At 31.1% G+C, this 24,303-nt stretch overlaps 1 protein-coding gene across 1 annotated transcript in view; it reads left to right on the top strand.

Annotated features, from left to right (window-relative positions):
* Positions 1–24,007, top strand: part of P58IPK (dnaJ homolog subfamily C member P58IPK) — a 44,635-nt gene extending 20,628 nt beyond the window's left edge. The window contains exons 7-11 of the mRNA XM_075380080.1: positions 2,292–2,442; positions 4,033–4,225; positions 7,573–7,741; positions 15,367–15,479; positions 23,543–24,007. Coding sequence (XP_075236195.1) covers positions 2,292–2,442; positions 4,033–4,225; positions 7,573–7,741; positions 15,367–15,479; positions 23,543–23,682 — 766 coding nt within the window. The 3' untranslated portion in view covers positions 23,683–24,007. The remainder of the gene's footprint in view (positions 1–2,291; positions 2,443–4,032; positions 4,226–7,572; positions 7,742–15,366; positions 15,480–23,542) is intronic.
* Positions 24,008–24,303: the final 296 nt, after the last annotated feature.

A 24,303-nucleotide genomic window follows, 5' to 3' on the forward strand; every position in this document is an offset into this window, starting at 1 on the left:
TTTTTGTTATAGCATATTGTATTTAACTTGTTCTATGAAATATTAACTCTTTACCCGTCTTTGACAGAATATTTCAACATTAGCAGATGTGTATGATTAGGGTCTTTGTTGGAATATTCTGACATCAACACACTTCTCCGGTTTTGATTCTTTTTGTCATAATATTTTGTCATTTTAGTAGTTTTATGCAATGATAGATAAGGCTAGTTGTTAGTGTTTTAATATAGTGTAAAGTGAGAGATTTTCATGTATATTTGATTGTAGTCAGCTGACCTGGCTGTAGTGGTGAGTTGTTGATTTACCATGTTCTGTGTAGTCAGATTGTGAGCACTATATTTCTTATTATATTGTGAAATTATAAATATATCAATATATAAAAGTATGTAAATGTTTTGTGTGTAGGGTAAAGTTATAAAGATAATCACATAAATATTTTGTATATATACATGTGACAGAAATTCTGCATATATCTCATTGTGCGTGCGTGTCCGTGTGCACGTGCATGCATGTGTAATAAAATACATTTTGCCTGTAAAAAAATTGTTTTTAATTACACATTAGGTTATTATTAATCAAAATACATACATACAAAAAAACATTCATATCTATAAAAAAATTAACTGGTAGGGGGTTTAAATAATGTGCCGTTCCTATCTAATTAAAAATTCCTCGGTCTGTTGAGGGTTCTGTCAGCTACCTAGTGTGATGTTACTGGTATCTAGTAAAAGCTTTCCTTTAGGTAGGGTTGTTTGTCTCTTAATGTGGTTTCTTCTTTCTAGTTGGTCAGCTACTGAATGAAAATAACAAAAATTGTAAATGATAAATCCACAAATAACAATGGACTACTGCAGTTCAATAGGGTATGACTGGGTACTTCTACAGCGTGTAAGTAAAATAATCATGAGGTTCAAACAGTCATAAGTTCGGAACAAAGCTTGACATAAAAACATTGTGATCACTTTACATGTAAAGTGAAAATGTCCCAAAATTTCAACACTGAAACAAATTCTAGTACCAGCACATGAGGGCTTTGTTACAAGTTCAATAACTGCATGTAGCTCATTAGTCGCCATGATTACAGGGCAGAGGAAGGTTCAGCTTATTTTGTAGCTTGCTAAATTTGACTCGATTATACTTATCAGGTGTAAATTTTGTCTTGCATTTAATGAAGGACCACCACATGAAAATAACATTTGCCGATGGGGCAAACAACTCATGAGATGCAGGCAGCCTACTGAAGCCATCACATCTAGGACAACCACATATTGAATACTGATGAGGAATGTCAGGTCTTGTCAGTGTATGAGAAGACCAATGAAGATATCAAAAAACGCTATTTACATGTGTAAAAAAAAAAAAATCAGTTCCATAAGTGTTCTGTAAAGTTAGGTAATCCAAAAACAACTGTTAACGGTAATTAAAAAAAAATTACTATGCCTTACTGGTAGTAATATAATTCAAATGTTACCATCTGAATTATATTACTTCATTACAGACATTTGGATAGGTTAGATGATGGAGAGTTTTTGAATTTTTTTTTTTTTGTGTAGTTACATTTCATATTTTGGGAATAGTACATCGGCATAATGTTCGAATACAGGGTACTGAACCTCCACATATCATTAAGGAACATTTATGGGACAGTCCAAAAGTTAATTTGTGGTGCACAACTGTATGCCACAAATAAGTTTAAATGGTTATTAGTTTCTTCTTTTTTGTTTAAAAAAAAAAAATAAATATATATATTTATAACAACAAACCTGAAACAGCAACCTGGATAAGTTAAAAAGATGTGCTGTACCTCAAACACTGAAGAATCCATTTTTTTCAATTAGATGAAGCTCCTTCACATTTGTGTGGAATTACTTAATCGAAAAATTAGGATAAGAAGATTACATTGCCTTTTATCCATGGTCTCCAGATTTTATCCATATGGATTTTTGTATGTGGAGTTATGTAAAGACACAAATGTTCTCTGTTCTTAAAAGAATTTAGTCGATTAAAAAACCAGTTCACTGAAGCTGTTTCCTTTTCCGCACTAGATGTTTTCTGTTCTGTATGGCAAAATTTTGACAGTTTCTTTTTATTTTTACGTTTTCTTCATGTTTCTACCGTGTTTTGTTACTAAACATTTGACTGTTTGAAACTCCACTATTATTTTATGGTTACAATATAACCATTTTCATTTATTTGTTGGTGCGTATATGTTAGTGTTTTCATTTAATGTTAATTCTTTTTTTTTTGTTTAATGCTAAAGCTAATTAAAACTTTTTTACATTGTTTTTTTACAGAGAAATAAGAGAATGCCTTAAACTAGATCCTGATCATCCAGAATGTTTTCCACATTATAAAAAAGTTAAAAAGATTGATAAATTTCTTTCAGATTGTCAGACTGCTGTAGATAATAAAAACTATAAGGATTGTATAGAGAGTGCACTTAAGGTAAGAAATTGTTTTTGGGTGGGGGAGAGGGTTTTAATCAATATGAACAATTTTTGTATTTCCACTTATTACAATAAGCCTACTGATCAAGTTCATGAAACAAAAAATCCATTATTTGTTGGATTAAGCAACTAGAAAAATTACCCAAATGTAATATTATTTTAATAAGTAATAAAGTATTAATATATTGACACTTATGTAAAATGCCATGGACATTATAGATGAAATGTTATGGTCATAAAGAAAAAAAATTTATATTCTGTTTCATGAAGATTGTGTAAAAGCAGTATCCATTTTATAATTAAAGATACAATGAACTGAGATAAAAAGTTTTTGAACAAAACTATTTAACCTAAACTAATGTTACGCTATTTTACTTCATAAACATTGTATATACAAGGGCACTAGGAAAGTTTTGCAGTACAACGGAATACATCTTCACAGTTATGTTATGCTTGTTTATCATCATCACTTAAAAAATGCCTCCCTTTCAGTCTGTTCTTCACCTGCGGGAAAAGCATAAGTCACATGGAGTGAGGTCAGGACTATAGGAATGGCACTGTAACAGTTTTATTTCAGTGCTGGCTAAATACTGTTGAGAAAATTTTGGATCGGTGCACCGAAGCACATTATTGTAGTAAAAAAAACCACCGTGTGTCCATCCTTGATTTGGGTGCAGCTTTGTGAGAGCTTTGACAACTTTAGGCAGGCGTTCCTCAGTATACATCTTCCCTGCACTGTCTTCTGAGTTTCTAACACAAGAAGCTCTCGCACTAAAAAATATTACATTACATTGAAGTCATTCCCTTAAAGGGAATGACTTCCCCTTTAAGGGAATGACTTCACAACATTAAATCATTGGAATCACGTTGATTAAATGTTAGTATTCAGTTTTTAATTATGATGACATCATTAACACAGCTAAAAAACAAATAACACTAAAACAGCTAGTCTGTAACAAGTCTAAATTAGCATATGTTTAAACTAGGGGAGAGGAAGTGAGAGTGTAGAGAGAGAGAAAGAGAGAGAGACCGCAAGTGCTCCTTTAATGTTTAATTCAAATACATTGTTTTAGGTGATGATATGACTGAAATTGAGAAACTTTTCAAAGTTTAAAATCACAAATCACTTTTATTTTAATTTGAATTTATTTATTTATTTTTTTTATCCAATTTTTGTGATTCTCTTTTCACCCCTTTTTTAACATTCTTATATGTAATTTATTTATTTTTTGGCCCTTTAAATTTTTATAACAACATCTTATGTAATTATTATTTCCTTATAAATGTGGTTTTTAAGTCCGTTCACCTCTAAAAAGTTTCTTTTTTTTAGAGAGGGGAGAGTCCAATCACAATTTTTATGCTATTTACTTGCACAATGTTTAAATGTGTGTTAAAAAATTTTTTAACTTTTAAAAAGTGTCATCTGTTGCTTGTGATTGACAAATGATAACCTCCCTAGTAGTCAACCTTAAAAAAAAATTGGGCATTAAACTGTGGAGCTTTTTTTTTACATTTTGTTAATGGTTTAGAAAAAAATTATCTTTTTCTAATTGTTTAATTGAAATGTTTTTTTTTTTTTTTGTTTTAGATGTTAAAACTTGAACCTGATGTTAAAATGATTGTTTATGCTGCCAAAGAAAAATTATGCCACTGTTATTTACACGATGATCAGATTTCAACAAGTTTATTATATTGTACAGAAGCTCTTGCTATACATAAAGATCAAAATGTATTATGTGATCGAGCGGAAGCTTATATTAACAGTGAAATGTACGATGAAGGTTTGTTTTTTAAATTAATTTTTTTATTTTTAATGTTGCAGGTTTTTCGTTCCTGACTATAGCTCCATTATTGCTGCTTCAGTATCCTATAAAGGAAAAGTACAGTGGTTGGCCAAAATTTGAGATATTTCTCAAAAACCATTCATTGTTGATCATATCATTGTTGATATTAGCACAAAAAACACATAAAAAAAATTATAAATTTCTGAAAGATATATATATGTATGGATATATGTTTGCTTGAATTTTGATTAATTTTTCCAGACCAATTCAGAATAAAACCCAAAAAACTTCTGTGTGTGAGACATTAATGACATTTAAAAATGTTATATGTAGTTGTCAAGCAGGGGGCTCAAATGGGACTCAAATATTTTTACTATAAGTTTTGATTTTATTTTTCCCAATGGAATATAGCTAGAATAGCTATGTTAAAGAATAAAGTATGGTGATCATGTCAAAAATGGGGTATTGAGTTATTTGTATACTTTTATGTTTTAGGGCCTAACTAGTTTATCTAGACCAAATAAACAAATTTATGAATGTTTGTGTGTATGTTCCTGTGTACATATGTGTATCTTACTGCTTTTGGCCTTGTCAGGATTGACTGAACCTATTTTCTTCAAATATTTCTATACATATGCCATTAATCATGTTAATTTTTTTTTCAAAATTTGTTAAGGGTTGGAGGATATTGCAAAAAAATCAATTGCTGATTTTCTTGAGAGGTATTTTATAGAAAACTTTACTGAAAAAATTTGGTGTATAAATAATCCAAAAACGTTTTTCAAAAAAAAGTAATCCTCACCTGTCAAAATTGAATTATATTTTTTTTTGTTCTTTCACTATTATAATCTCCCCTTTGGTTTTAATATTTTTTTAAAAATTGTTGAAAGTCTATACTTCATATATACAACTATCATGAAATGCTTACAATTTTTTTAATTATAAACCCTGAACCTAAAATGCAGCAAAGGTTTTTGAAAATTTTCTTTTTTAATATTTTAGCCTTTATTGAAAGGAGTATCAGATTTAGAGAAAACTTTGCTAAAGGAAATTTGTAAGCTTAACTTGTATATGTTTCAAAAAACCTTTCATAAATTCATTCCCCGCCTCTAAAAAAGTATGTATTTTTTATGGTTGTAATCTAATAATTTTCATTATAAAAAAAACTTTTTGTATTTTTCTTCATCACTTAAATGACTATTACAATTAAAGTAGCTTTGGTACCTATTTTGTATTTCGGAGCCGAAATGAAAATACATTTTTTTCATTAATATACTTCATTTTTTAAAAATATTTTTAAATTATTATTTTTTGCTAGGAGTTACTTTATAAATAAATTTTTCCTAAATTTTCTCCACAGAGTATCGAACCTCCCAAAATCAAAAATATTTTTATTTGATATTAGGGAATTTTGATAATTAAATCTTATTTTGGTAATCATGACTTGATTGGTGCAACTGGGAAAGTCATGTAATACTTTATCAGCTTTTTTTTTTTGCCTTTGTGTTCTAAATACAGTATTGTTTTAATGATAACATTATTTTGTCAGGGGTCAGTTGGAACCCAAATTTTTTTATTGAACATTTTGATCTTTTTTCAATTGTGGGTCAAATATGGTTCCTGTACATACAGTCAGCTAAACTAATAATAATAATAATAATAATAATATATTTATTTATATTATTTAATGAAATTATTTCATTTTATAGCAATAAATAGTCCAGTCAGTATCTGTTTTCAAATGACCACCATATTTGGACTTCTTTTGGATGATTTAATTTTTGCTTTAATGCCTCTGGAATATGATGAGAAATGATTATTTTATTATGCGCCAGTTGAAAAAGGTGTGCTTAAATTTTTATTAAACAACATGTAAAAATCACAAAAAAATTCATTTTTTTTCTCCTATTTCCCTAGATAACTCGACTGTTATTTTAGAGAAAAGTTCAAGAGAGAAAAAATTTTTGTTATTAAATTTTACACACAATAATCATTGGTTGAAAATCGAAAAATGTGTTATTATTCATGCAAAAATAGTAATAACTTTAAAAAAAAATTAAAAAAAAAAATTTTTTGGGGAATTTTTTTGAATACTTATACATAGGTCCTTTAAATTTTGCCTCGAAGAACTTTTTGATACGATAAAGCAACATGCCAAATTTCAACAAAATCGGTCTGACAATTTTTTCACAATAATTTTGTAATCCAAATTTAAAAAAAAATTATGCAATTTTTCCAAATTGCAATATTAACAAACAATTTTTTTTTTTTTAAATCAGTGTCTAAGTTAAAATCTTCAAATATCATACTGGCAAATGAAAGTTATTGCTAAATATTGGTATATTAATTTATCGGTGATTTATTCCAAAAGTTGCACAATGGCAGTCAGTTTCGATTGGATTGGTTTTATCTCGGGAGATAATTAACTAATCAAAACTTTTTTTTTAAATATCTTTCTGATTACTTTTAAGCTGTGCCTTTAAAATTAATTTAGATTAAAATTCATGAAGATATTCAATTTGTTTTAAAGCATAAAAATTGCAAGTATGTTTGTAAAATTCCCTAGGCTCTCCTAATTAACAGATTCAAAATTTTCAAACTGCATTTGAAAGTTTGATTGCTCTTTTACATGTGATTAAATTTTCAAATATCTAGACACTTTATTTCAGGCTCTGCACAATTTGGAAAAATCTCTTTTTTTTTTTAAAATGTGGATTGTAAAATTATTGTGTAAAAACTGTAGACTGAATTTATTGAAATTTGGCATGTTGTTTTATCTATTAAATAGTTCTTTGAGGCAATATTTGAAGGTTCTATATGTAAGTACTCTAAAAAAATTCCCAAAAAATCTTTTGACAGTAATTGCTATTTTTGCATCATTAATAACATATTTTTCGATTTGCAACTGATGATATTGTGTGTAAAATTTAATAATAAAACTTTTTCTCTCTATATTTTCTCTAAAATGAACGGTTACCGAGTCGAGTTATCTGAGAAATAGGAGAGAAGAAATTGGATAATTTTGCAATTTTTTTTTTTACATTTTATTTAATAAAAATTTAAGTACACCTTTTTCAACTAGCACACAACAAAATAATAATTTCTGATGATATTCTGGAGTCATTAATAGAAGAAATCCAAATATGCCCATTTTAAAACAGATATCGCTTGGACTATAAATATTGTTTCATTTTTGCATTGGTAAAAGCCAACTAATAATAATAATAATAGTATAATAATTATCGGCTGATTAGAACAATTCTATTTAAAGAGTTAATTTAAAAAATAAATAAATGTATGTATAAAACATTTAGTGTCTTCGTTAAGAGTTTTTTATGTTTTAGCTGTTCGTGATTATCATGATGCATTGGATATTAATGACAATTACCAACGGGCAAAAGAAGGTATGCAGCGAGCTCAAAAACTATTAAAAATATCAGAAAAGAGAGATTACTATAAAATACTAGAAGTTAAAAGAACAGCCTCTAAAAGGGAAATAATAAAAGCTTACAGGTAATTTAAGCGTTTTTTATGGTTTAATTTTGATACAATAGTTTTTCTTGGTTTAAATTTTATAACCCAAAACTTGACCGAACTGGTTTTTTGCAAATTCTTTTTTAATATTATTTTTTGTTGTTTTTAATGTTTTGGGTGATTTAAATTACTGTGGACAAAACATAACCAATTGAAAATATCCAAGGTCACATTGCCAGAACAAACTTTATTTTTATGTGAAACAGTTAAAGAAAACAATTTATAGACTGGATGTTGGTTCTTCATACATTTCCATTCTGCAGTGTCCAAAAAGTCTCTTATCATAGGTGAAATCATATTATTTGTTCAATATGTTCTTTGTTGAATTCCAGACAGATCTGTAGGCAAATTTCTAGTTTACCCTGGAGCCATAATGATTTTCTTTGTCATGGCTTTTTTCATCAGTTCTGAAGCATAGGTGGGCCACATCGCGAATCTTCACATTGTACACCTGTGACTTCAAATAACATGTTGAAGAACATTCAGTTCCAGGCTGGTTTGCTGGATTGACTTCTTTTACTACTGTTGTAAACCTGGGCAATTACATCTTTTTGTACTGTTTTTAAAAAAAAGAAAAAAGCCATCAGTCCATGGTATTCCCAATCAGGGCAAATCAGCAACATTACCCATGCCCTTAAACTTATTAGTAATCTTCCCACAGTGCTGTTTGATACTCGTAGGTGTTTGGAATATTGTTGATAAACTCATACTAACATCATGATGTGAATAAGCTTCACAGCCACACAACAGGATGATTTCTATATGTTCATCCTGTGTGACAGCATCATTATCTGTAATCAGACAAAATAAAAATGAATAATAGAATTTCATCTATTATGGTGCGGGACTTTTTTGACACCTGTATTTTTTTATGATCTTTAGGAATTTGAATTTAAATTTTAAAATTAAAAAAAAATTATTCAATTTTTTTTTTTACTGCCATTCTGGTCAAGTTTCCAATGAGATATTAAAAAAAGGATGGTTTCTTTTTCTACTTTATAATGCTGCATCTAAATCTCAAGTCTGGATATTAAAATTTTAAGAAAAATGCACAGATAAAAAAAAATCCATAAACTAATGCTCATTAATAAATTCATGAAAATGAATCATTTTCAAATTCTTTTCTTTGTATAAATTTCACCTATATAACTACTACATACACTAGTTCATAATTATTTGGACTGCCACACTTAATAATGATTTAATGTTAGATTTGGGGAGAAAATGATACCAAAACCTGTAGAGTATTATTCTAAATAATCAAGCTTAGGTGATTACTTGTTATTTGAAAACTAAGTATGGAATGTCCTAAAAAGTCACACTATGATAACAAATACTGTAGTCGTTAAAATGTGTATTAGAGAATTAAAAATTTTGTGAAATGGCAGCTTGGGTGCACTCAATTTTTAGAATAGCAGCTTTTATAAACCTTGTTTAAAATCTAAGCCTTGTTATATAAGCTTTGTTATGCCTTGAAGCAACTTAATGAAATACTTATCATTATTCCTGCCTGAAGTATAATGTCGTCTCTTGAAATCCCTCAAAAAATTAGAATGAGTTTTCAAGATACAAAAATAGTCTGTCAGATCATTGTTTGGTACCCATAACTAGAAATCATGTAAACTGATGATATTTAGTAAACTAAAAATGTTTACATAAAAAAAAAAACTAGGAAATTTTTACAATATGAGTTTATTTATTTATAATAATTTCCACCACACATTATACACTTATCCATCTTTCATAAACAGTCTTCAAAGAAACCCTGCCGTGTTTCATCAGAGATTTGGGCACGCTCATCATCCCAAACCTTTAAAAGATCATTCTTTCTTGTAAATGGCTCCCATACAGTCTGTTCTTCTCCTGAAGGAAATGCGCAAAGTCTTATGGTGCGAGGTCAGAACTGTAGGGAGGGTGCTCTAGCAGTTTTTCCCAGTGCTGGTCAAACACTTGAAGCAAACTTTGGAGAGATGCACTGCAAGCATTATTGTGATTAAAATAGCATTTGTTCTCCATCCTTGAGTTTGGGCGCAGCTTCTTGAGAGTTTCAACAACTTTAGGCAGGCATTCCTCCGTATACCACTTACCTATAACTGTTTTCTGAGTTTCTGACATGACTCGCTCTAAAACTCATCTCACACTGAAAAAAATCTGGATTTTTGAACAGCCACAGGGGTCTTCTGATCTTTGAACCCACACTTTGTTTTGAGCCTCAGGACGGGATCATAATAGTACAGTTGAGTTTAATCACCTGTTCACATAGGACGATTTCCCATTTCCATATTTTTTCAGAATTTCACAGTTATCAATTTATTTTTATCAGTTTTTTTTATTTTTCATAGTTTTAAGTTGTTACAAAGCTTTCTCACTTGGCACAGAGTTGCACAAACTATTGGTGCATTAATGCCCAAGGACACCTCTGCTAGGTCATGTCTCTGTCTGTCTCAAGCATTTTTCATAGTTCAGCAGTGTTTTCCTCAGTGACAACAAAGATGGTCAACCTGACCAAAATTTCCTCTTTCAAACTCTTGGTACTACCAAAACATTGAAAGATGAGAACAATCCTCTCCAAGTGCTGGAGTCATTTTTTCTAAATACTGATTAACATTAGTCCACATGCAAAATTGTAACACAAAAATGGCCTGTTTAATCAGTTTTGACCATGATGACATCACTACCTCTTTTCACTAACAGAGCTAAAAACAAATAACTCTGAAACATTGACTGGGGCTTTAGATTATTCAAACACATTCAATATGATGATTTGTACCATCATATTGCAAATTTTTCCTAGTGTCCTTTGTATTTCTGAATGTGCAATCTTTATTGAAAAGAGTAGTCACTTTGCTTAAAGAAAAACAATAAAAAATATCCATCCTGTAATTATCAAGGTTATATATTATTTTGTCCCCCTTTCCATCCTGGCAAATAATAGGGAAGTTCTTTTTTACTTTCTTTGTTATAGCAATGTATGCTGCTAACGATGAAGTGTATAAGTCAGTAAAAACAAAACCTTAAAAAGATTTGCTTTTTGTTAAGTGTTGTGCCTTAAGGAGATGTTTAATAAAATCTCCTTAAGGCACAACAATACTCAAAAAACTATTGTTTGAGTTTATACAATTTAAAAATAGTTTGAATTTCTAATTGGAGCAATTCTATTCATAATTTTTTTTTCCAAAAGTGACCAGAATCAAACAAATCTCATGCTATAGATGGCATATTTGATTTGCTTGGCATTTCTTCTGCCACCACCCCATTCGGTCTCCCTAAAACATAAGACCGAATGTCTGTGCCGCAAACGGCTATTGAGCCTTGAAACAGATTGAAGCATTGTAGATGGCATATGTCCATCGCCTGTTTTGGCGGTTTTTTAATACAAGTTCTACCTAGCTTTGTCGGTGACAACAATTGTTTCATTGCTTTTGTTTGCCGCAGACCCATCAGTAGCGAAAAATTTACTGATATTTTCACTGGTTGCAGACTTATATTTCACAGTAACACCTTGATAATGAGTTCTGGGATTTTTGAGGATAATTTCCTCTGAGCAAACTATGCAAACAACATGCTCTCCAGAGGTTGCCATTTTTGTAAATATACATTTATAGCCTATAATTTTTAATTACTATCATAGGATTTCCCCTCTTTTTTCTTCTTAAAATTCCATGATTTTTGCAGGTTTTCAGTACACGCTATTGAAATATAGAATTGCAAAATAAATAAACATATTTACTTTAGATCGAAATCGTATATTTTTTAAAAATACATAGAGCAGTTCATTCATTACACTCGTAACGTACAATAATAGTGTGTTTTAAGAGACTCTAAAATTCGATATTTCAAGTAGTTACTATCATGTACATAATAGGTAGCAAAATCATCACAGCTCCCAAGATGAACTCAGAGTATAGAGTTAGAACATTGCATTGTCAGTCAAGCGTTCTGAGGTTCTAGTCCTAGTAAAGGCTGTTACTTTTATATGGATTTGAATACTAGATCGTGGATACTGTTGTTCTTTGGTGGTTGTGTTTCAATTAACCATACATCTCGGGAATGGTCGACCTGAGACTGTACAAGACTACATTTCATTTACATTCATACATAACATCCTCATTCATCCTCTGAAGTAATACCTTGTGGTGATTCCAGAGGTTAAACAGAAAAAAGAGAGTATAGTGCATCTATATTGGTAAAACCCAAAAATTCCGCTTTTTACTGTTAAAACAAAGTTACATTTTTATCCAGAAATTTGGCAAAAAATTAGCAATACGTGGTTACATCTGAAAAATTCAAAATTTCCAATTAAACAAACAGGTTCAAACAATATTCCAGATACATTTACATATGAAGCTTATTAATTAGTAGTAAAAGTTGGAGTGAGCCAAGATGGTACGAACATGAGCTTTTTTGGGGATAAAAATGAAATGTGAGCAATTAAAAATCCAAATATCAATTTCATAACAATTTTGCTTTTTTGATGCATTTTTCTCATAAGAAATACGTGGAAATTAAAAAAAACATATTTTAATTAATTTTTTTATAGTCACTTAAAATTATTAAAGAAAATCCAGGTTCATTTTGTCATACATCATCATACTTTATACAAAAGACGGTAAAAAACTTTTGTGTGTTTATTAGTAGTAGGAAAGACACATTAACATATCTATATCAATGTATAAATTTAGTTTTTAGTTTTTGTATTATTCACATTGTTACATTAACTTGGTTATACTAATACAATACCCTTTTTTTTGGGGGACTATTTTTAACTACTCAGGGGCAACCGGTAATCGCCTAGAAGATGCTGCCTGGGTTGGTCCTGAGTGACTTGATTGTAGATTAACCTATCATGTGCACGCAGCTAAAATCGCTGTCCTGCCTGTTGGGGTCTCATGACCACCACTTCTGGTAGCCACAATGCCCCTCTCCAGAAAGGCTACCCTTCCTGTCCCTTGACCCTAATCAGGGTCTGGGTATGCACCCAATGCATCCCCCCCCTGAATCGCATGCCCACCTCACATACTTTGAGGGTCCTCAATGCTCAATGCACCCCAATCCAACCACTTTTGCGTGTGGGTGGACTAAAACATCCTCAGCATTGAAGTTACCTCTCTCATCCCTACACGTATCCACGATTCGATCCCTGGCGACCTTATTTTTTTCACCAGTCCTAAATTTTTTTTTAATTATACATTTATTTCCCAGGCAAAAACCCCTTGACGTACTCCCAGTATTTCTAGGTATCATTTTACTAGAATTCTAACTGTCATTATGGACATAACATCCAGCAAGGTAGGAACAGAATATATAAAAATTTAGTAAAGAGAATAAGGACCTTCAACTAGAATGAAACTTATTGTCACACAGTTTATTTATTTTCCTGACATATATATTAAATATTATGTGATTAATAAAACACTGAATTAGTGTAGTAAAGCCACAAGAGGATTATATGTATATGATTATTCATGTATGCAACAGATATTGTTTTAAGATAAAAAAAACTTGATTTACAAAGGTACGTAACCTTTAGAATAATTGCTTTCCCCTAAATAATAAATTACAATATTCTACTTGATGTAAAACTATTTCCAGACATGTAATTTCTTGAACTTAGTTTTTTCATGGAGTTCTTTAATTGCCACAAGTCAACGCAAGTAATGACTGATTACCTGTAACCTGGTTACCTGTGGTTACCTATAATGCGCCTGAATAGCAGATAATAAGCATGGAAAAAACAGCATTGATGTGTACAAGTATATATATGAGTGTTTAGATCATATACAACGAAAGCAGAACAAAAGAAGTCTACATACCACTCTATGATACTTTCTTGTCTTAAAGAGATACATTCTATGTTTAACTTTACTTTAAATTTAAGAACTGTTTTGTATATTATGCATAACAAAAAATGAGGTAAAATATAAATTAAATCAAATAAACATGTACGCATAACTAGATACTTAAATAAATGAGTTAGAAAAATTCTCTTTCCTTAAATTTTTCTACCATTTACAAAAAAATTGTTCTGAATCATTTTTCATTTACGCAGCAGGCGATTTATTTGCAGCTGTAATTTTCGTTCACAGGACAATCTTTCTGCAGGCCTAATTTTCATTCTGTGACAGTATTGTACTGTCACCCGCGTTGGTTGCTTTGGGGTGTTCAGTTTTGTCAGATGGATGACAATCCATCATCATCATCATTTTGTATGTATGTTGGCCTGTACTTTGTCCTGTAACTCTGGACTAGTGGTGGGATAAATGATTCTTTTTCAGGAATCGATTCTTTCGATTCGATTCTTAGAAAGGATTTGTAAAAAAAGAATTGTTCGTCCGATTCAATAATTCTTTTCTTGCCACCGCTACCAGTAATGTAAACTCTAATGCGCGCATACTCTCTTTCTCTTCTTTACCCATGTTTAGGGTTCATCTCTCTTCATACTCCTCTTCGACTCAACTGATACGTACCAACTAAATGTCTTTGATTCTTCTCTTTTCAACTGTTTAAGATAGATTGCTGTGAATCTAATTGTATCTTAACTGAGGAAGATTTGGTTTCCTATCGTCTATCCAATTCATTGTTGAGAATCGTAAACAGAATCTGTTTCTCTCGCAAACCGATTCTTGATTCTTTCGTTCAGTATAAAGAACCAAATCGAAGGAATCTTTCATGATTCTTCCCATTACTACTCTGGATCGCCTTGATCAATTTTCTTCAAACTTAGTAGTCAGTTACTACCTTCAGGGACAAAGAAAACATAATTTTTTTTTTAAATTGGAAAAAAGGGGGGTATTTTGGTTGAAATAAAATTTCAAATCTTTACTGGGGCACTGTATTGGAGCAAAAATCTTTTCTTATAAAAGTTCAAAATTTTTTATTGAGATCAAAAATTATTATTTATTATTCACCCCCAGAAAAGGAATTGATGGTAATATTTGCATCTATGTTTTCTGCATTGGTAGGCCTTCAAACCATTATAAAAATTTTTTGCCCGTCCCAGCAAGTTGTCTGTGGTAACAGAAAATATTTCTTTAATTTAAAAAAAATTCTTTAATTTATTTTAAATTTAGATCTATCTTGCAAGTTACCCATTGCATTTAAAATGTAAAAATTTTAATTTTTTGATAGTCATTACTTTTCAGTGTTCTTGGAAAAGAAAAATTAACTGAAACTTTTTACTTCTTCTAGAAAATTACAACTTTGTTTATTTAGTACTACGACTGGCTGTATTTTTGTATTTTCCAAACAATTCTAAAAAATTAAAAAAGGTTATTTTTTTAAATCTATTATCACCATGAGAGATTATTTTCTTAAAAATTAATTTTACCCGAATACTTGCCCTTGAGTATGGGACCCCCCAAACTGATAAAATTTTTTTTTGCAATTTCAAATATATATCCTAAAAGATGATTTGCATAATTTGACTACTGTAGCTAGGAAAGTTTTGCAATTCATTGCTGGATTTTTTTTTATTCATGTAGTTAACATATCTGTCTGTTTTCTGATGCATTCTATATAATATATTAATATGTACAAAGTATAAGATTTAAAAAAATATCTATTATAATAAGAAAAGTTTTATCTATTTATTTATTTTTTTATAGAAAAGCTGCTCAGAAATGGCATCCGGATAATTTTCCAGAAAATGAAGAGAAAAAACGAGCGGAGAAAAAATTTATAGATATAGCAGCTGCCAAAGAAGTTCTTACTGATGAAGGTTTGTTATCATGTAATACCTATATATATATATATATATATATATATATATATATATATATATATATATATATATATATATATATATATGTGTGTGTGTGTGAGTGTGAGTATATGTGCATGCATGCATGCGCATGTGTATTCATAACACAACTGGGATAAAATGATAAACTTTTGTCCTTCATCTCTGACTTTTTCTGTGTTGTAATTACTAAGCCTTCATAATTGTTTTTTAGTTCAAAAACCAGCAACCTATCCTTGATGAATGTTGTAGAGTACATCATTAAAAAAAAATAATCTTTTTTATTAGTGTTATAAAATTTTTACTCATATTTTGGCATTTTTTGACAAATAATTAGCTACATATTTATTTTATTTTTTTATATATATAATAAACATCAATGTTAACTTTACTGTTATCATATAGTAAAATAACAGAACAGAATCTACTGATTGAGAGTCAACTTTCAGTCCTTAGAAGATATGTAGATTTTCGATTTGGTATACATTTTTTAATCAGCATTTTCAATTGAAAATAAGATTTAATTTGCAATTTTAAAAATTTTGGTATTTTTAAATAATTTTTCTTTAATTGGTTTTTTATTTTATTTAACCCTTTAATGTGTTACTTAGGCAGGTAACTGTGACCCCCCCCTACCTATGGGTTTTTAAAAAATAAAATTACAGAAAAAAGCATGTTAGTTGAATTTACTTTATACTTTATTTTAAATTTTACTTAAGATATGCATATAACATTTCAAACTTAAATAGTAAACATTCTATAATACTGATTAATAAATGTGTTACATGAAAAAGGAGATATACAATTAGCTTAAAAGGTTTTGGTAGTGTGATAGATCTCAAAACATGGATCTATGCACAAGCCAGCTTCTCAGTTATTCAAGCCATCAAACTTATACCCCAAGTTATTACTTCAATGACTTGTAATGCATCCCCAGAAAATAAATCAGTCATTCTATTAAAAATTTCATCTTGTAGGTCTACTGCATCACCAGAACCATTATGCATTATACTACCAAATTCATCATCATCGTCAGTCTCATCTAATGTAACAATATCTAAATGTTCAGAATCAGAGAAATCATAGTCTGATGCTATGTCATCTATTCCATAACCTTGCTGCTTCATTATCAATCACATAAGCACTATTTTCTGTCATGTTTGAATTGTTTACTTTCTACAAAAAATATCCCTAAAATACAAATTGAGAACAAGAAATCAAGTGCATACAAGTTCAAAAAAAAAAATATACTAAAGAAAGAAAACTGGTATTATAAATACAATGTTTTTATAACCACATTTGGAAAAAGAAAATTTTATATAAACACAGCATTACTAAAAAAAAAAAAAAAATTAAATTACATTATGGAAAGAAAACGTGCCATGATGTTTTTATAACAGAAATAGCGAAAACGTTAGTGTAAACTGAACAACAACATTGTACGACAGGGTGGAAATTGGAATGACAGCAGTTTGGTAGAAGGAACAGGGCACAGTAAAGGAATGTTCAAAACACCTCTTGGCAATTGTTACAGAAATTAGGCCTATGAGTAACATTTTATAGCCTAATGATACTATTCCCTTATATTACTAAATAAATTGAGTCTAAGACATTTTACACAGCAGCGGCTGATAGCAATACACGAATCATACTATTACAGCAAAACAAAGTGGGACTGAATTTTTACTGCTGTAATAGTACGGCAAAGTGCATCTAAAGGTTAATTTTATTAGAAAAAAGAATCTTAAATATTTTATTACAAGTAAAATCTAATACCTTATTTGTTTTAATAAGATTAAAATAAACCATGTTATCATAGGAATTGTTAGACTGAGTCAATCTGAATGAGCTATTTTTAATTTCCTTTATTAAAAGAGATAATTATATATAATACTGTTAAAAAAAAACTTTGGACACTGAGCGTGCTTTGTAAATTCATTCACTGTAAGTTTTAATATAAATGGATTGTAGGTTTAAGAATACTCTAATTAAGTGCGTATCTGTAATCTAGTATTTAGTTAGGTTCCTTTTAAATAATACAAGATGTACAAAAAGAATATTAGGGTTTTAAAGTTATTTTATTACCTCTCTAACTTACAATAATGAATCGCAAATAAAATTAAAGAGTAATTCTTACAGTTGATCGCTACAAGTGATCAATGTGAACACCTTTTGTTGCATGGTATACATCAAACATAGGATAGGACAGCCTGTCCCATACTTTAACCAGCATGTTTGGAGTAAAGGCAGCAATAGCTACTTCAATGCTGTGCCTCAAATTGGGTAAATCAGTAGTTACCGAAGGCGCATAAACAAGATCCTTTATGAAACTCCAAAGGAAAAAGTATCACATCGGGTGAGATCAGATGACCGTGGAGACCACTGCAAACAAGTTTTCATGTGTGGTCTGTGCCGACTGATCCAGCAGTTGAGGAAAAATCATTCAACTGATCCCGTTCAGAGTTATGCCAATGAGGAAGAGCATCATCTTGTTATCAATAAAATTCTCTTGACAATCTTGCCTTAGAAGAAAGAGCAATGTACACAGGATATCCAAAGGTATGCTCCTATTGTGCAAGCTTCAGCAAAAAAGAATGGCCAGTTAACTTACTGTCAGAATGTCATACAAAAAAACATTTAATTTTGGGGAGTCCCTTTCGAATTTTAAGAGTTTATGGGGATTTTCTGCTCCCAGGTATGGATGATATACGTGCTAATTTTTCAATTAACATGAAATATCAACTCATCAATAAACACTATATGATTAAGAAAGATGCTGCAAAATGTTGCAGCATCTTCATGCTGCAAAATTTTGATAGCAAAGTCAGCATGAACAGTGTAGTCGGTAGGTTTCAAATCCTGTAACAGCTGTTAACAGAATGAATGTGTATATAAGCATTTCCTTAAAACATTCCACACTGTTAATAACAGCATAGTTAGTTTGTGGTCAGCCTTCCTAACAAATTTTTTGGTACTGCAGGAAAGACTCCCTGACTTGTTCCAACATTTTCTGCATACACCCTTGATGATCCTGTTTGGCCTTCCCAGCATCACCAGTATTTTTGTTATGGATCTGTTTGCTATTAATAAAGCTTTACATATAATTACACAACGTTTCGACTTATTCATGTTTGCTCAGATTCCATGAGTGCCGTACAGGCGGTTAGCGACGTGTACTCCAGACACCCCGTTGTGAGATTCAGTATGTTATTTTGTAAATGAATCACCGTAATACAGTTGTGAACTTCTGCTAGATCCCCAGCCATATTGAAATTTCAGGCAATGAGCGTGCTGTTGTGACATGCGAAGTATGTTGGGGAACAATGCAATGATGTTATTGAATGTCTTATAGTTTATAAGTGTCGTGCATCTTGATTAAAATATTTAATTATTTATATGTTCCATATCGTTAGTGTACCATTTGGCATATACCGGATGTTAATTTTGTTCTTTGAAGTTTTCTTTTTTTACGTCATAGAATCTTTCCATCTATGGAAAGAGTCAATTTTATTGTTTTAATTAAGATTGTGATATATATATATTTTTTAATCAAACATGGCCCGTTAGTATGATTATATAATTAATAATTATAAACCCACTTGCCAACAATTTTTTTTATGTGTTGAAGCGCTTTTGGAGTAGAATTCCATCATCAGGAACTTAAAAATTTATATTATATTCTTAATAAAACTAAAACTTTGTTGTCACATGTAAAGTATATAAAATATAACAGTGGTATAGCAAATAACAGTTGCAGATGATCCATGCTCTGGAAGATCGTTAATGTCTAAAAATGATGACAGTGTTGAGCAAATCAGAAACTTTTGGAGTTTTTGTCTACAGGAAAGACTGTAAATCAATATGTTTACCGAGAAATTCTTGAAAGACTGCAAAAAAGAGTTGTTCGTGTGAGACCAGCCGTCAAAGACAACTGGATGCTGCATCATGACAATGCACCTTGTCACACTGCACTCTCGCTTAATTAGTTTTTGGCAAAGTAAAACATTCCTGTAGTACCTCAACCTTCATTCATCTGACTTGAGTCTCTGTGATTTTTTTCTAGTTCCTGACTTTAAAAAAACACCTCAAAGGACACCATTTTGAAACAGTAGAAAACATTAAAAAATGTAACCAACCATCTGAAGGATATTCCAGTTTTTGAGTTCCCGTGTTGTGTGGCTTCCCAAGGGAACTATTTCCAAGGTGATGGAGTCGATGTTTAATTGGATTGTAAATAAAAAGTTTTCTGAACCAGCCTTATTACTTATTTACAGACCTTGTAAAATTAAAACTTTACAAAAAAATAGCGAATGTAAAATTTAATGCAAAACATAGAAAGCTTTCTGTTCAGTAGTCACCATATCTATACTAGTGGTGCTCAACCAAAAAGATTTGGAATTAATTTACGCCTATGTGCACAGCTAAAACTGTCCTTTTTTGTCTTTGCTTCTGCCTTAAATCAGCACAGCACATTTCATCCAAGAGATATTACAACATATTAAAACCTCAATATTTTTTTTTACATCCGGTTTAACAGAATTTGCTTTCTTAATTTTTCTTTCTGGCATTATTTAGGAGAGATATGTTGATATTTTTACTGTAAGATATCTTTCTGATTTTTTTTTTTTTTTTTTTTTTTGTCTTCAGTCATTTGACTGGTTTGATGCAGCTCTCCAAGATTCCCTATCTAGTGCTAGTCGTTTCATTTCAGTATACCCTCTACATCCTACATCCCCAACAATTTGTTTTACATACTCCAAACGTGGCCTGCCTACACAATTTTTCCCTTCTACCTGTCCTTCCAATATTAAAGCGACTATTCCAGGATGCCTTAGTATGTGGCCTATAAGTCTGTCTCTTCTTTTAACTATATTCTTCCAAATGCTTCTTTCTTCATCTATTTGCCGCAATACCTCTTCATTTGTCCCTTTATCCACCCATCTAATTTTTAACATTCTCCTATAGCACCACATTTCAAAAGCTTCTAATCTTTTCTTCTCAGATACTCCGATTGTCCAAGTTTCACTTCCATATAAAGCGACACTCCAAACATACACTTTCAAAAATCTTTTCCTGACATTTAAATTCATTTTTGATGTAAACAAATTATATTTCTTACTGAAGGCTCGTTTAGCTTGTGCTATTCGGCATTTTATATCGCTCCTGCTTCGTCCATCTTTAGTAATTTTACTTCCCAAATAACAAAATTCTTCTACCTCCATAATCTTTTCTCCTCCTATTTTCACATTCAGGGGTCCATCTTTGTTATTTCTACTACATTTCATTACTTTTGTTTTGTTCTTGTTTATTTTCATGCGATAGTTCTTGCGTAGGACTTCATCTATGCCATTCATTGTTTCTTCTAAATCCTTTTTACTCTCGGCTAGAATTACTATATCATCAGCAAATCGTAGCATCTTTATCTTTTCACCTTGTACTGTTACTCCGAATCTAAATTGTTCTTTAATATCATTAACTGCTAGTTCCATGTAAAGATTAAAAAGTAACGGAGATAGGGAACATCCTTGTCGGACTCCCTTTCTTATTAGGGCTTCTTTCTTATGTTCTTCAATTGTTATTGTTGCTGTTTGGTTCCTGTACATGTTAGCAATTGTTCTTCTATCTCTGTATTTGAACCCTAATTTTTTTAAAATGCTGAACATTTTATTCCAATCTACGTTATCGAAAGCCTTTTCTAGGTCTATAAACGCCAAGTATGTTGGTTTGTTTTTCTTTAATCTTCCTTCTACTATTAATCTGAGGCCTAAAATTGCTTCCCTTGTCCCTATACTTTTCCTGAAACCAAATTGGTCTTCTCCTAACACTTCTTCCACTCTCCTCTCAATTCTTCTGTATAAAATTCTAGTTAAGATTTTTGATGCATGACTAGTTAAACTAATTGTTCTGTATTCTTCACATTTATCTGCCCCTGCTTTCTTTGGTATCATAACTATAACACTTTTTTTGAAGTCTGACGGAAATTCCCCTTTTTCATAAATATTACACACCAGTTTGTATAATCTATCAATCGCTTCCTCACCTGCACTGCGCAGTAATTCTACAGGTATTCCGTCTATTCCAGGAGCCTTTCTGCCATTTAAATCTTTTAATGCTCTCTTAAATTCAGATCTCAGTATTGTTTCTCCCATTTCATCCTCCTCAACTTCCTCTTCTTCCTCTATAACACCATTTTCTAATTCATTTCCTCCGTATAACTCTTCAATATATTCCACCCATCTATCGACTTTACCTTTCGTATTATATATTGGTGTACCATCTTTGTTTAACACATTATTAGATTTTAATTTATGTACCCCAAAATTTTCCTTAACTTTCCTGTATGCTCCGTCAATTTTACCAATGTTCATTTCTCTTTCCACTTCTGAACACTTTTCTTTAATCCACTCTTCTTTCGCCAGTTTGCATTTCCTATTTATAGCATTTCTTAATTGCCGATAGTTCCTTTTACTTTCTTCATCATTAGCATTCTTATATTTTCTACGTTCATCCATCAGCTGCAATATATCGTCTGAAACCCAAGGTTTTCTACCAGTTCTCTTTATTCCGCCTAAGTTTGCTTCAGCTGATTTAAGAATTTCCTTTTTAACATTCTCCCATTCTTCTTCTACATTTTCTACCATATCTTTTTTACTCAGACCTCTTGCGATGTCCTCCTCAAAAATCTTCTTTACCTCCTCTTCCTCAAGCTTCTCTAAATTCCACCGATTCATCTGACAACTTTTCTTCAGGTTTTTAAACCCCAATCTACATTTCATTATCACCAAATTATGGTCGCTATCAATGTCTGCTCCAGGGTAAGTTTTGCAGTCAACGAGTTGATTTCTAAATCTTTGCTTAACCATGATATAATCTATCTGATACCTTCCAGTATCGCCTGGCTTTTTCCAAGTGTATATTCTTCTATTATGATTTTTAAATTGGGTGTTGGCAATTACTAAATTATACTTCGTGCAAAATTCTATAAGTCGGTCCCCTCTTTCATTCCTTTTGCCCAGCCCATATTCACCCACTATATTTCCTTCCTTGCCTTTTCCAATGCTTGCATTCCAATCTCCAACTATTATTAAATTTTCATCTCCCTTTACGTGTTTAATTGCTTCATCAATCTCTTCGTATACACACTCTACCTCATCATCATCATGGGCGCTTGTAGGCATATAAATGTTAACAATCGTTGTCGGTTTAGGTTTTGATTTTATCCTTATTACAATGATTCTATCGCTATGCGTTTTGAAATACTCCACTCTCCTCCCTATCTTCTTGTTCATCACGAAACCTACTCCTGCCTGCCCATTATTTGACGCTGAGTTAATTACTCTAAAATCACCTGACCAAAAGTCGCCTTCCTCTTCCCACCGAACCTCACTAATTCCTACTATATCCACATTCACCCTATCCATTTCCCTTTTTAAATTTTCTAGCCTACCAACCTTTTTTAAGCTTCTAACATTCCACGCTCCGACTCGTAGAATGTTATTTTTTAATTTTCTGGTGACCCCTTCCTTAGTAGTCCCCACCCGGAGATCCGAACGGGGGACTATTTTACCTCCGGAATATTTTACCAAGGAAGGCGCCTCCATTGTTGCTATGTGAAAATGCAGAGAGCCACATTTTCTTGGAAAAAAAGCAGCTGTAGTTTTCCATTGCTTTCAGCTGCGCAGTACTCAGAGGACTGAGTGATGTTGATACGGCCGTTTAAGTCATTGTGACTCACGCCCCTAACAACTACTGAAAGAGCTGCTGCCCTCTTTCAGGAATCATTCCTTAGTCTGGCTCTCAACAGATACCTCTCCGATATGGTTGCACCTTCGGTCCAGCTACTCTGTATCCCTGAGCACTCAAGCCCCCTCACCAACGGCAAGGTCTCATGATTCATAGAGGAGGTTTTCTGATTACAACCTATTAAAAAGGGAATGAAGTCTGGAAATTGATACTGTGTAGTGAGGTTCAAATCTGAAATATTTTAGGTAAAACGGTTCGTGGAATTTTTATATTTTTAAAATGTATTACTTTTTTTTCAGAAAAAAGAAAGAGATTTGATGAAGGAGAAGATCCATTAGATCCTGAATCACCAGCAAACCATCAAGAAGGATTTAATCCGTTTCAACAGTTTCATCAATTTCACGGAAGTCCCTTCCAGTTTAAATTCCACTTTAACTAGCCATATATGGTTGAACGGTTATCAGCTGATATTCAGGTTTTAATTTTTGAACTGTTTTTCAATACCGTATAATTTATTTTCATTACCTACTACACTTTTTACTAGAGATCTTTTCTGTGAAAAGGATGTGATATGTTAAATAATAAAGTAAAACATTTTTTTATAAAGAAATGTGTAAAGAATGAACAGTTATCAACTTTATTTTTATTAATAATATTATTTTGTTCTTGTAAAGTAATTCTTGTTTTTTTTTTTGTTGTATATATAAAATATTTTTGTCTTTATTGTTAAGGTATGCCATAAAAAATATATTTATTATATTTAATTATTTTATCTTTTTGTTAATATGCTGTTTGTTTATTTACTACTCTATTATTTTTTTTTTCAGTGTGACTTTCATGTATTGAATTACTCGAAATTTGAAACGGGTATTTGCTTTTTTTTTTAACACTTTCAGTACAGGTTATTGAGTTCATTATGTTGATATAACAAAAATATTAGTGATAAAAATCAACAGCTTTACCAGAAATAAAAAAAAATAAAAAAACAGTTGTAGTATGCTTTCAGTTGCTAAATCATCCTCAGAAATATTTAAATTTTACAGCTTTAGTTAATATATTA

The sequence above is a fragment of the Lycorma delicatula genome, chromosome 12 (assembly GCF_047948215.1).
Source record: "Lycorma delicatula isolate Av1 chromosome 12, ASM4794821v1, whole genome shotgun sequence".
Taxonomy (NCBI): Eukaryota; Metazoa; Arthropoda; class Insecta; order Hemiptera; family Fulgoridae; genus Lycorma; species Lycorma delicatula.